Raw genomic sequence first — 10899 nt, forward strand, 5'->3', positions numbered from 1 at the left:
ATAAAAAAAATTGAGTAAAAAATATCTTCTATAACTGTAACATGATTTGGGCGAGTGAAAAATTTGCCATATTTGTAAAATATGAAAAGTTGGAGTCATGTTTGCTAAACTCTAATCTTAATTTGCCATCCAATACAAATTTCCATTTCTAAATTGTTTTATGAGAGAATAGATGAAAAGGTTAAAAATGTGAAGAGAAAATGCAGCTTAAATCTAAATATGAAAATTTTCTAAATCTTAGAAAATTTATGAAATACTAGTAGTGGATTGGACTAATAGGCTAAAAATTTCAAAGATAAATTTGAAACTTAGAGGCAACCTAAAAGGTGAACGGGCTTTCAGAATAGGGCCTGAGCCCAAGAAATGACCCACATGAATGGAGTATTGAGGCCGAAGTTTGGGCCCATGTTGCGTATCGACATGGTGAGTTCATAGTGTCGTGGACAACACAGGAACTTCCAAATGGAATTTCACGTTTAAAAGAAAAGAAAAAGGGAAATCCTCTGAAGCGGCACCACGCACGCAAGTCCCAGCAGGCCAGAACAACCCTCCGGAAAGGCCAGAGCGCTTGGCCTCGATCCTCCGCTCTCCTTCCCCGCCTTCTTCTTCTTCTTCTTCTTCTTCTTCTTCTTCTTCTTCTTCTTCTCGTCCTCCTTCTTCTTCTTAACTTCACAATTCACTTATTCTTCCTTTGATTTCAATTTCCTTGCTCTCCCTCCTCCACCACGCCTTCAATTCCGGGAATCACTCACCCATCCAGGTACGCTTCGTTCCAATTCTCTTTTTCCCGATCTTAGTTTTCTGTATCTCTCTCTCTCTTTTTTTTTTTTTTTCAGTTTCTTGTTTCTGGAGGGTGGATCCTTTTCTCATTGTCTCGGATGCCTGTTGCCTGTTGGGTTCTGACATTATTGATCACACTGTGTTTCTCACTCACTTATGTTAAATCCCACGTTTCCCCATTTTTTAGGGTTTGTTATTATTGGGTTAGTTCCTCTCTGTTCGCCCGTCGAAATCATTTGATTGGGAATTATATAACCCCATATCTGCCTTCAATTTTAAATGAATACTCTCTCTTTAGCTCCCAAAGTTGGGTTTATTATTATTTTTTTTATAATCCCAAAAGGTTGATGTCATGCATTTTCAGTTGTGCTGATTGCTTGCTGCTATTTTAGAGTGAAACAATTCTTTACCGACCAACAATAATTCCAAGTGTTTACTTGACTGGCACCCTGATTTCTAGGAAGTCGTGGTCATTTTTTATTCTGTCGGATTAACTTTTTCTATTCTGGCCTGAAAATTTATGGGTGCCCACACCCAAGTGGGCGACGTACGTAGTTATGTGTAGATTTCATTGTTCTCACGCTAATTGTTAGAAGATCGGATAGTTGAGTTGTCTCACTATGTCAGATAACTTTTTCTTTGAAAAGACTTTGTAGAAATACTGTACCATAATCTTTAATATCAAATTTTGTTTAATGAATACTTACTGGTCATGTTATGAAATTATAGAATCATACTGATTAAGTTAATGTATTGAAGATTGGTTGGTGGAGGTCTTCTCCTTCTGTTATTGGTCCAAATAGGCCAAAATTTTGTGGAATTGTGGGTGGGGGCTAGGGCTTTATTGTGTCTTATTTGGTTGGAAAGAAACAGAGTGTTTTTGAAAAATGTCTTTTTCACTTCCTCTTGGTGGAGACTCATAAGAAAATTCTTTTGTAACTACAACCTTTTTCGCAATTGTGAATCAACTGGAAAGCTTTCTTGCTATTCTTGTGGGAGGGGGTTCTCTTTACCCCTGATTCCTAGGTTGTTTTTCCCCTTTCTTTTATTATTTATTATTATTGTTATTATGTTTTTTAATCCAAGCTTCTTTTTATCCCCCCAAAAAAGTCAATGAATATAACAAATCAAAAGTAAATTATATGTTTAGTGAATTTTTAGGTTTGTGGCAAATAGATTCTTGAATTTTAAAAAATGTCTAATAGGTTCCTTTACTTTAAAAAGTTTCTTATAAATCCCCAAACTTTTATCATTTTATTATAAAAAAAACCTTAAACTTTTGATTTTGTGTTTAATAAGTCTCTATGATCTCAATTTTGTGCTTAATAGTTCATTGATATTTTTTCATTTAAAAAAAAAAAATCACGTATCTATTGGATACAAAATTGAAAGTTTAATGTCCCATTAGGCACAAAATTCAATTTTAGTCTAGTAGGTTTTTTAATTTTTAAAAAATGTTAGTATATGCTAGGATATATTTGTTACAATTTGAAAGTTCAGGACTTTGACATTTTTAAACTTCAAGAATATATAAGACGCAATTTTGAAAGTTTATGTTACTACTGAGTGCTTTTTGAAGTTCAAAAACTTATTTGATCTAACCATGAAAGTTTTGGGATTAAATATGTCATCTAACCCAAATGAAATGTGATGTAAAATATCGTATTTTATGAAGAAATATGTAAATCATATGATTCAAACATATTTTAATTTCAAAAAGGGTAGAGCCTATCTAAGAAGTTCTTTTGCATAATATTGTTCATCGAAGTGAAGTGAGGCTCTTTTGAAGGCCCATTGGATGAGAGTTTAATTTGATGCATGCCTTTATATTCTTTCATTTTTCCCAAGAAAGGTTGTTTCTATCCACACACACAAACGAGGAAAAAAAAAAACGAAAAATAAGATGCATAGATGACTTTCTCCCTTTCATGACCAAAGAACTTTGTTTCCAAGATTACAATAAGAAAGTTTGAATCTATGCTCAGAAGCATTCTCCAAGTTGAACAATGACATTGTATACAGATGATATGTGAGATAACTTATGCCATGCCTGTATATTTTTTCCATGTATGGTATAAATGTATACTAGTCTATTGTGTTCTTCAGGTATATTGGTGTTGAATAATAAAATATTCTTTGTTACTGGGAAAGTATGTAGGATTTTTGTGTTGATTTATAAATTAAAATAGAGGTTTATTTAGTTCTTCTTTCTCAATTTACTTAGTTTTACCCGCAATCCCTTGATTAGAATGAAGTTTGAGGACATGGAGTGAAAAACATGCCATCATTATCATAAGTTTGATAATATTTTAATGATGAAGATGATACAATCGTGTTGTTAGACATTTTTGTCCTCCTCCCTCAAATATCTAAGGAAGCCACTCACATCTAATGCATTTCTAGTTGTTCCCTTCAACTCTTTTCAAAGATGTCAACCTTGATGCCTATGGACCTTTCTTAGGGTATTGAAGTTCTTTATTTAAATGCATTAGACCTTATTTTTCCATCCATATAGGTATTTTGGAGATTTAACTTGATTACATGACAAGATTAGTATCATAAAAAATTTGGTTAAACAAATAAATTAACAAATCTAGTAATAATTTTAGATGATGTAACGTGGTATTGTTAACTTGGCTATAAATATTAATTTCAAATTCTATCATCATCAGTTTCTCATTTTAGATTATTAATTCATTGGTAGCAAGGTTTTTGATCTTTGCCTACATATGGGGTGTTTTTACGAGTTAGAGTTAGTGTTAATCACTAACTGTTCTTTGTCAGTGGCATAGGAATACCTAGATCATATACTTTGGAGTATGATTTTTCCATGGTTTGTTTGGAGTTATTGTTTTTCTTTGAGGTGTTTGGATTTTAGTTTGCCCGACAAAGAGTTTACAATGAGATGATTGAGGAGTTCCTTCTCCATCCACCCTTTTGAGAGAAGGAGAGACTTTTCTAGGCAAACCGGGATGTGTGCTTTGTTTTGTTGGGGGGNGGAATAAAATCTTTAGAGGAGAGGACCCTAGTGACATTCAATTTGATCCCTTGTCATGCTCCATGTTTCTCCGTGGGCATCGGTGGTGAAAACTTTTTGAAATTATTTGTTGGGTCTTATTTTGCTTGATTCAAGATGGTTTCTTTGGTAGAGCTTTTGTGGGCTTAATTTTTTTGGATACCCTTGTATTTTTTTATCTTTTCCTGATGGAAGTTTGGTTTATCGTCAAAATTAAAGAACAAGAATAAAGAAAAAAAAGAAAATGAGAGAGTGACTGATCATTGTGTTTGAATAAGCAAATGTGCTATATTATAAGTTAAAATGAAAAGGAAGTCAGTGGCAAAAAGTTCAAAGTTCCAAAATTAAAAATATATTATATTTGAATGAGTTTATTGTGGCATGACCATTGAGGCAAAGTTGAGACCTAAAAGATTGAATGTGGAGATTTGTTTTTAATAATATTTTTTTGTTGGTTTGTTTTTCTGAATATGGTGATTCACAAGTGATATGTGGATTCGAAGTTTCCTTTAGTTAAGGGAGTTGGTCATTTCAGATGGTAAGGGACTGAAATTGGACAATTTTCTTCTAAAAGTTTAAACATTGTAATTGACTTAGCAGGTTAATTGCTTAAGGTGCTTTTCTTGAAACTATAAAAAATGTAACTTTTTTAGTTGGTTCAGTTCCTTAACTTGCTTATGGAGATTTTTTCGTTTTTGGTTTTGTCAAGGGATGGATATTGTGTATGTAAGGATTGATGTTCTCTAGTTGTTTCAAGTCCACCTGCTTCATCATGTACTTTTGTCTATTTTTTTCCCCTCCTGGTGCTATTTTTTTGTCATTCTTTGTTTATGGAGAGAGTCGATATTCTTATGTAATTGCCTATATTATATTCTATTTTTCTTCCTGGTGCTATTATTATTTATTTGTTATGCAATTAAGTCCAAAAGCTGACTTTGCTAGTAAATGCTTATCAAGGCTTAGGCATGGAACTTAAATTTTGTGGTATTGATTTCCCCTTCTTGATTTTAGATTGTAATTAAATTCAGGTGCAGATATGAGTTTGTGAAAATCTTGATAGGTTCCCTGTTAAAGAGTCATCTGACGCCCCCACTCCCCCCTAAATGATTTCAGGTTCAACTTGTGAATGGCTATGAAAAAGATGCAGAGTAACTCTGACTCTAGACGTTCTAGGGCAAACTCATATCCATTACCATCTAGTCCATTGAAAGTTGCTAAAAATGTTTACCTCAAGAAGAAAAAATGCAAAGGGTCGGATAAAAAAGAGTGGGAGGATGCTACCTGCTCAGTCTGTATGGAGTTCCCTCACAATGCCGTGCTTCTTCTTTGTTCCTCATATAATAAGGGTTGCCGGCCTTATATGTGTGCAACTGGTCGCCGATATTCAAATTGTCTCGATCAATACAAGAAAGCCTACACAAAGGTTACATCAACTCAAATTTCAGAACAATTGAATGTGCCGGTGGAAAATGTAACCTTCAATTTGGAAGCAGGGCAGCCAAGTGAAAAGGTTGATGTGCCAGAGCTTTTATGTCCCCTTTGTAGGGGACAGGTTAAAGGGTGGACAGTGGTGGAACCGGCACGGAAGTATCTTAATTCTAAGAAGAGAAATTGCATGCAGGATAATTGCTCATTTGTTGGACGTTACAAGGAGCTGAAGAAGCACGTTAGAGCGAAGCATCCATTAGCACGACCACGCCAAGTGGACCCTGTGCTTGAAGAGAAATGGAAGAGATTTGAGCACGAGAGGGAGCGAAGTGACGTGATCAGCACGATTATATCATCGATCCCTGGAGCAGTTGTTCTTGGGGACTACGTGTTGGAACCTCACCAAAGTGGTTTTTATAGTGAGTATGATTCTGACATGGATGACAATTTAGATGATGATGCTTTCTTTTCCATGGATGCATTTGGTTTTGGACGGGATGGTGGTCTGTTTTCTCGTAATAGATATCATAGGGACTACAACAGGACAGATGAGATTGATCTTGGGATGCATCGTGCTGCAGGTCTCGGTTCTACGGCAGCTGGTGGACCAGGACGTGGTTTCCGCAGAATTATATTTGGGAGGTCGAGGCGGCCAAGACAAAGAGGAGGACTTAACAGAATTCCATAACTTATTACATAGGAAAGAAGTGGGACGAGTGGGAGTTAGGGGCAAGCAAGCTTTTATCGAGATAGGGCATGTATATTCTCTTAAAACTTTTCTTGTATTGGAGGTCTGTCGGCATTATTCCGTCGCTTAGAAGTCATACCCACTCTGTTCATGGTGCATAGCTCATTTGTAGCGCTTTTTTCCCCCCTTCTTTTTCTTTAATGGTCAAAATTTGGATTTAACAGCCAGTCTTGGGTGTTTTCTTCTCCGCCGTTGTTCAGGGGAATAGCCAGGATCCATCTCAGAGATTTAGTCTGGAAAGCAAGAAGGAAGGTATTTCAGCAGCGGAGCTCCTTCTGAGCTGCTTTGATTTGTTATCAATTATCATTTGGGGATGCATTTGATTTACATTGACTGACTAAACAGACCACGACAATGGAACAAATATATATTTTTTTCTGATCCCTTATGATGTTAAATAACATTTAATATTTTTATGGTTCTTTTCGTCAATGTTCCATCTTTTTTTTCCAGGACTCCATGGTCTGCTTTGCACTTGGACTAACCCATTGTGGCATTGTCTTTGCCCAACCACATTCATTCCACCACTAAATCCTGATAGTCAAATATTTGAGTGCAATTTTGCTGCACTTATCTATTTGTAATCCTCTCGTTCGTGTCGTGTGGCAAATTCTTGAAATTTGTCTTTTTAAAAACTTTTTCTGCTGTATAATGGGATTGAGTTGCACGAAGATCAGTGTAGTTTTTTTGTTCATACTACCGACATTTCTTTATTCGTATGTAGAGCATACTTTGGAATTATTTTATAGTATGGTTTTTTTAAATCAAATCCTTCTTCGTATTTTGCTTTTAGAATTATGCTCGTGTTGGAGGTCCAAGGAGGTTGCTATGGTATCGGTAATGGTGACGTGTTGCAAGGCGTGTGTTCGAATTGGGGGTGTTGAGGCACCATGAGCATGTGATGTGTAGCTAGAAGACGTTACTCCATCTCGTTGAAATGGAATGAATGAGAGGGGGATGACATGATAAGCTAAAAAAAAGTGAGATTACTTAGATGAAATATGCACATTACACTATTTGGTTGCTTGCTAGCAAAATTGTCTCGTGCGTACCTAAATGAGAAAGAAGTTATGTTTGATGGTGGAAGAAAACAAAGCACGACCAAAAAACAAAACCAACATAACCACTAAAGAGTGTTAAACGTCAAAAAGTCAAAAGAAACACAACCACCCCACAACGAGTTGGAAGAGAAACATTTTTTCCTTGCACCCAAGTCATCAACATACACAACACCCTTAAACTTTGCTTCTTCGCAGCCCAATCAATACGCAGCAAGTGCACATCGTAACGTGGTGAAAAACAACGAACTCTAACACAAATGGCGGATCTGATTATCTCACCATTTTCGTTCTCAATCCTTACCCACTAGCGTTTGCAGCCATTTGATAACTCTCCCAACAAACTCTTCAATTTCCTCTGGAAACAGATACCCACATTAGTCAGCATACTAACAAAGCATAGATGAGTAAAAAGGATCAAATGGGTTTTCATATAGAATCATATTGAATGCTTTGAGAAATTTACAAATATGGAAGAGCCCGATTTGACGGTGCTTTTCTTGCTGCTTTTTCCACCAAAGCACTTGGGCCGGCATGGCTGATCCACCACCTCTGTTGTCTCTTCTCTCATCATCCCAACACGTTCATATCTCCACCGCTGCAACGCCCTTCTCGAGGGCATCCGCCGCACCGCCGGCGCCTCCGATCGGACCCTCCATTTCCATTTCTGTCAGCAAGAAACAACGTTTCATTTTATTTTTTTGTTGAGAATTTCACTAATCACAAGACAAAAAATAACAAAAGGGTAGGGAAAATATTGCCTTGGATTCGGTTTTGGACGATTGGGAGAGAGAGGAATTTTGATTTCTGAGGTGGCGAGAGTAGGCGAGAAGCTGAGCCCGACGATCGTAGCCTGTGGAATTGGGGGTTTTGGGAAGAGCAGAGTTTGGATTGTTGATGTTATTGTGGGGAATAATGGGAGGTTTATGGGAATTATTGTCTTGTAATTTTGGAGATTCAACGTAGACAGTGATGATTACTCCTTGTTTTTGGGGTATTGTTTGGTTGTTGTTTGTGTGGGTCTGCATTTTTTGGCTTGGCATGGCATCGGGTTTGATTGAAGAAGAAGAGGAACAAGAGGAAGAAGATTGTAGAGAATGACTTGTGTTTGTGAAAAATGGAAATGGTGATAAAAAGAAAAGGAGTGAATTGCGATGTGTAATTTTGCTAAGTTTGGATACGATGTCGATATGCATGAAAAATTGCCTTAAACAACAGATACAGCAAACTCTGCAGCAACCCCATACGATATCGCTGCTTTGCTTGCAAATGCTAATGTTAGATGGGCTTCCCCTTGGGCCCGTCCTTATGTTAGATTCTTCTACCCTTTTAAATTAAGTCTGATTTGTAATCATTTCATTTTTTATTTTTAATTTTTAGTTTTTGAAAATTTATTTTCAACTTTATATTTTTTTTTAAAAAAATCATACATACCATTTTGATTGTTTCTGTTCTTAAAGAATAAGAATAAAAAAATATGTTTGGCAGTTAGCTTTTGTTTTCTGTTTCTTTAAAATTAAAATAAAAATACGTTGGATATTCATTAGTTTTTTATGACTTTTTTAGTTTTATATATTTTTATTAAAATGAAATCAACTTATTTTATCAATAAATTTTCATCTGATATATACATAGTTATAAAAATTATATCTTTATTTTTAACTTTTTGCATTTTTTAATCCATATTGATAAAATTATTACCAATATTTTATAACGGATTAATTACAAATCAAATGAATAAAAATAACGAAAATAAACATATGGTAAAAATACAAGAAAATAGTTTTCATTTGCAATGCAACCAATTAATCTAAACATGATGGATTTAGGTTGTTTACTCACTACAAGAAAAAAAGATCTCCGGACACTAAAACCCACTATCGAGAGATATAATATCTCTAGACGTCGTATAATGTCAGGAGTTATAAGTAACTCTCGACGAAGTTAACCCAACGTTGGGAGTTCTGGTGCAATATTCCTATCTCCCGACGGGTTGTGGTAGGTTAATCAACCCGTCGGGAGTTGTGCATAACTCCCAAAGGTTCTTCCTCATCGTCAGAAGATACGCGTGGGAATTGAGTTCGAATACGCATGGGAATTGAGTATCTGCCGACAACTAAGTTTAAGAGTTGGGAGTTAGTACTAACTCATGACAATTACATAATACCTGTCGGGAGTTAGTAACCCTAATATTAGATTTGAAATGAATCAGATATGAAATCTCACCTCCCACAATCCCCTTTCGTCTTCTGCCTCTCTAATCCCCTCTGCTCGAACGTCGCTCCCCCCAAATCGTCGATCAAAGTTGGGCCGTCGAACACGTGCCGTCATCGATTAGCACAGGTAATCTCTCTCTTTCATGACTGTGTTTAAGGTATTTTGATGGTGAAATGAGGGTATGTTTAGGGATTTTGATTGAGAAATCATGGTTTGTTTGTTCTTTTTTCATGCTTGTGTTTGATGGATTCTGTTTAGGATAATTTCCTTCAACTTTTGCAAATAAAAAATTATGTTCATAACTGATCTTTGCTCATGGGTTTATGGCATCTTTGGTTTCTGACCCATCTTGTGGTGGATTTGCCTATGAAAAATAGGCAAAAAAAATGTTACTTTCTTAGAGTTAAATAATCAAAATTAATTAAGATATTAGCAATCTTTAAATCTCTAGGGTGCATTTGAATCTCTACACTCTCTCGACATGAATTGTAGTACTCTAAAGAAAAGAAAAAAGAGATAAAAGTTAAAGGATGTTACTTTCTCTCTATTTTGAATATGTTCTTGAATCTTTGAGTGTTGTTCACCATTATTAAAATTAATCAAGAATGCTTAAGTATTAGTTTCATTGATGGTAGTCTAACATTTAAACGTGTTGTCTAGACCTAAATGTTGTATCCCCCAAACAATATTGAATAAACAAAATTTTAAAATGTCATTTTCTCTTTAATCAATAAGATGAGTTTTGTTGATGAAAATAGCGTAGTATTCATATGGTAAATAATTAACTTAGACTTAGTTTAATAACTATTTAGACGTCATTTAATAATGTTTTTGTATTTAGTTTTTTGTTGATAAAATTCTTAATTTTTGAATCAAATACAGGTTATAATTTGTTTTGGATTACAAGTTTGGTTAGAAAAGATTTATTTTTAAGGATGAATAAAGAATGAATAAAACTTTGAAATAAGTTATTGGTCGAGTATAAAGGAGTATCCCAATTTTTAAGGATTCATCTTATGACTTTTGTTTGTTTGTGGAAGTTAATGAAATTTGAATGTTGTGTGGGATGGGTTGAGATTAGTTATTCTTTTGGAGTTGAACTTGTGGTCTTTGTGTATTTGGAGGTTTAAGGCTGAGAACTACGGTTGGCAAAAATCCTCGCGGGGTCGGGTCCCTGCCCCGACGAGGCAGGGAATCCTCAACTTGACCGGGGATGGGTGTCAAACCGGGGATTATAACCGAGTCCCCGATTGGGGACGGAGTAGAGACGGGGAGGGTACCCCGCCCTGCCCGACTCTAACCCCGTCCCTGATTAACTTATATATATATATATATAAACGGGGATGGGTCCCCGTGGGGACTTGTTTAACATTAGGATGAGTGAGCTATGCGTCAAGGACGAGCGGCCATCCTATGCGTTGGTGGTGGCTGGCTCTTGCGATGGTTAGGACTTGCGGTGACTAAGTGAGTTGGCTTGTTATGCATTAATTATGGACTATGCATTGAACATCCAAGGATTTATGGACGCATAAGAAAGATGAGCTCACCTAGAGGATGTCATCAAACATGTGTCTTCTTGGGAGGAAACTTTAAGCCTTAAAAATTTGAGGTGGTTACATAAGAGGACATGAAATTTGAGCCCCCTTGCATTG

General features: G+C 35.9%; 2 protein-coding genes across 4 annotated transcripts; one reads left to right on the forward strand and one right to left on the reverse strand.

Annotated features, from left to right (window-relative positions):
* Nucleotides 1-462: 462 nt before the first annotated feature.
* Nucleotides 463-6356, forward strand: LOC120067111. 3 transcript variants are annotated; one of them, XM_039018531.1, is made up of 3 exons: nucleotides 463-760; nucleotides 837-983; nucleotides 4910-6356. In XM_039018531.1, the coding sequence occupies exon 3, from the start codon at nucleotides 4923-4925 to the stop codon at nucleotides 5910-5912; it is 990 nt and encodes a 329-aa protein (XP_038874459.1). In that variant the 5' UTR covers nucleotides 463-760; nucleotides 837-983; nucleotides 4910-4922; the 3' UTR covers nucleotides 5913-6356. The 3 variants fall into 3 exon arrangements, with proteins under 3 accessions (XP_038874459.1, XP_038874460.1, XP_038874458.1); XM_039018532.1 differs by lacking the exon at nucleotides 837-983 and having other exon boundaries at nucleotides 4910-5643; nucleotides 5806-6356; XM_039018530.1 differs by lacking the exon at nucleotides 837-983 and having other exon boundaries at nucleotides 464-760.
* Nucleotides 6103-8247, reverse strand: LOC120067113. The gene is made up of 3 exons (XM_039018533.1): nucleotides 7792-8247; nucleotides 7497-7697; nucleotides 6103-7388 (listed from the first exon to the last, which is right to left on the reverse strand). Exons 1-3 carry the CDS (start codon nucleotides 8224-8226, stop codon nucleotides 7338-7340), a joined length of 687 nt encoding a protein of 228 aa, XP_038874461.1. The 5' UTR covers nucleotides 8227-8247; the 3' UTR covers nucleotides 6103-7337.
* Nucleotides 8248-10899: the final 2652 nt, after the last annotated feature.

This window comes from Benincasa hispida, chromosome 12 (assembly GCF_009727055.1).
Source record: "Benincasa hispida cultivar B227 chromosome 12, ASM972705v1, whole genome shotgun sequence".
NCBI lineage: Eukaryota > Viridiplantae > Streptophyta > Magnoliopsida > Cucurbitales > Cucurbitaceae > Benincasa > Benincasa hispida.

Excerpts from the sequence above, each read along its gene's own strand:
- LOC120067111 (XM_039018531.1), top strand. The coding sequence starts at position 4,923 with ATGGCTATGAAAAAGATGCAGAGTAACTCTGACTCTAGACGTTCTAGG.
- LOC120067113 (XM_039018533.1), bottom strand. The coding sequence starts at position 8,226 with ATGCATATCGACATCGTATCCAAACTTAGCAAAATTACACATCGCAAT. Across the intron at positions 7,698-7,791 it reads CGTCCAAAACCGAATCCAAG|AAATGGAAATGGAGGGTCCG; the intron begins GCAATATTTTCC and ends TCTTGCTGACAG. Across the intron at positions 7,389-7,496 it reads AATCGGGCTCTTCCATATTT|AGGAAATTGAAGAGTTTGTT; the intron begins GTAAATTTCTCA and ends ATCTGTTTCCAG.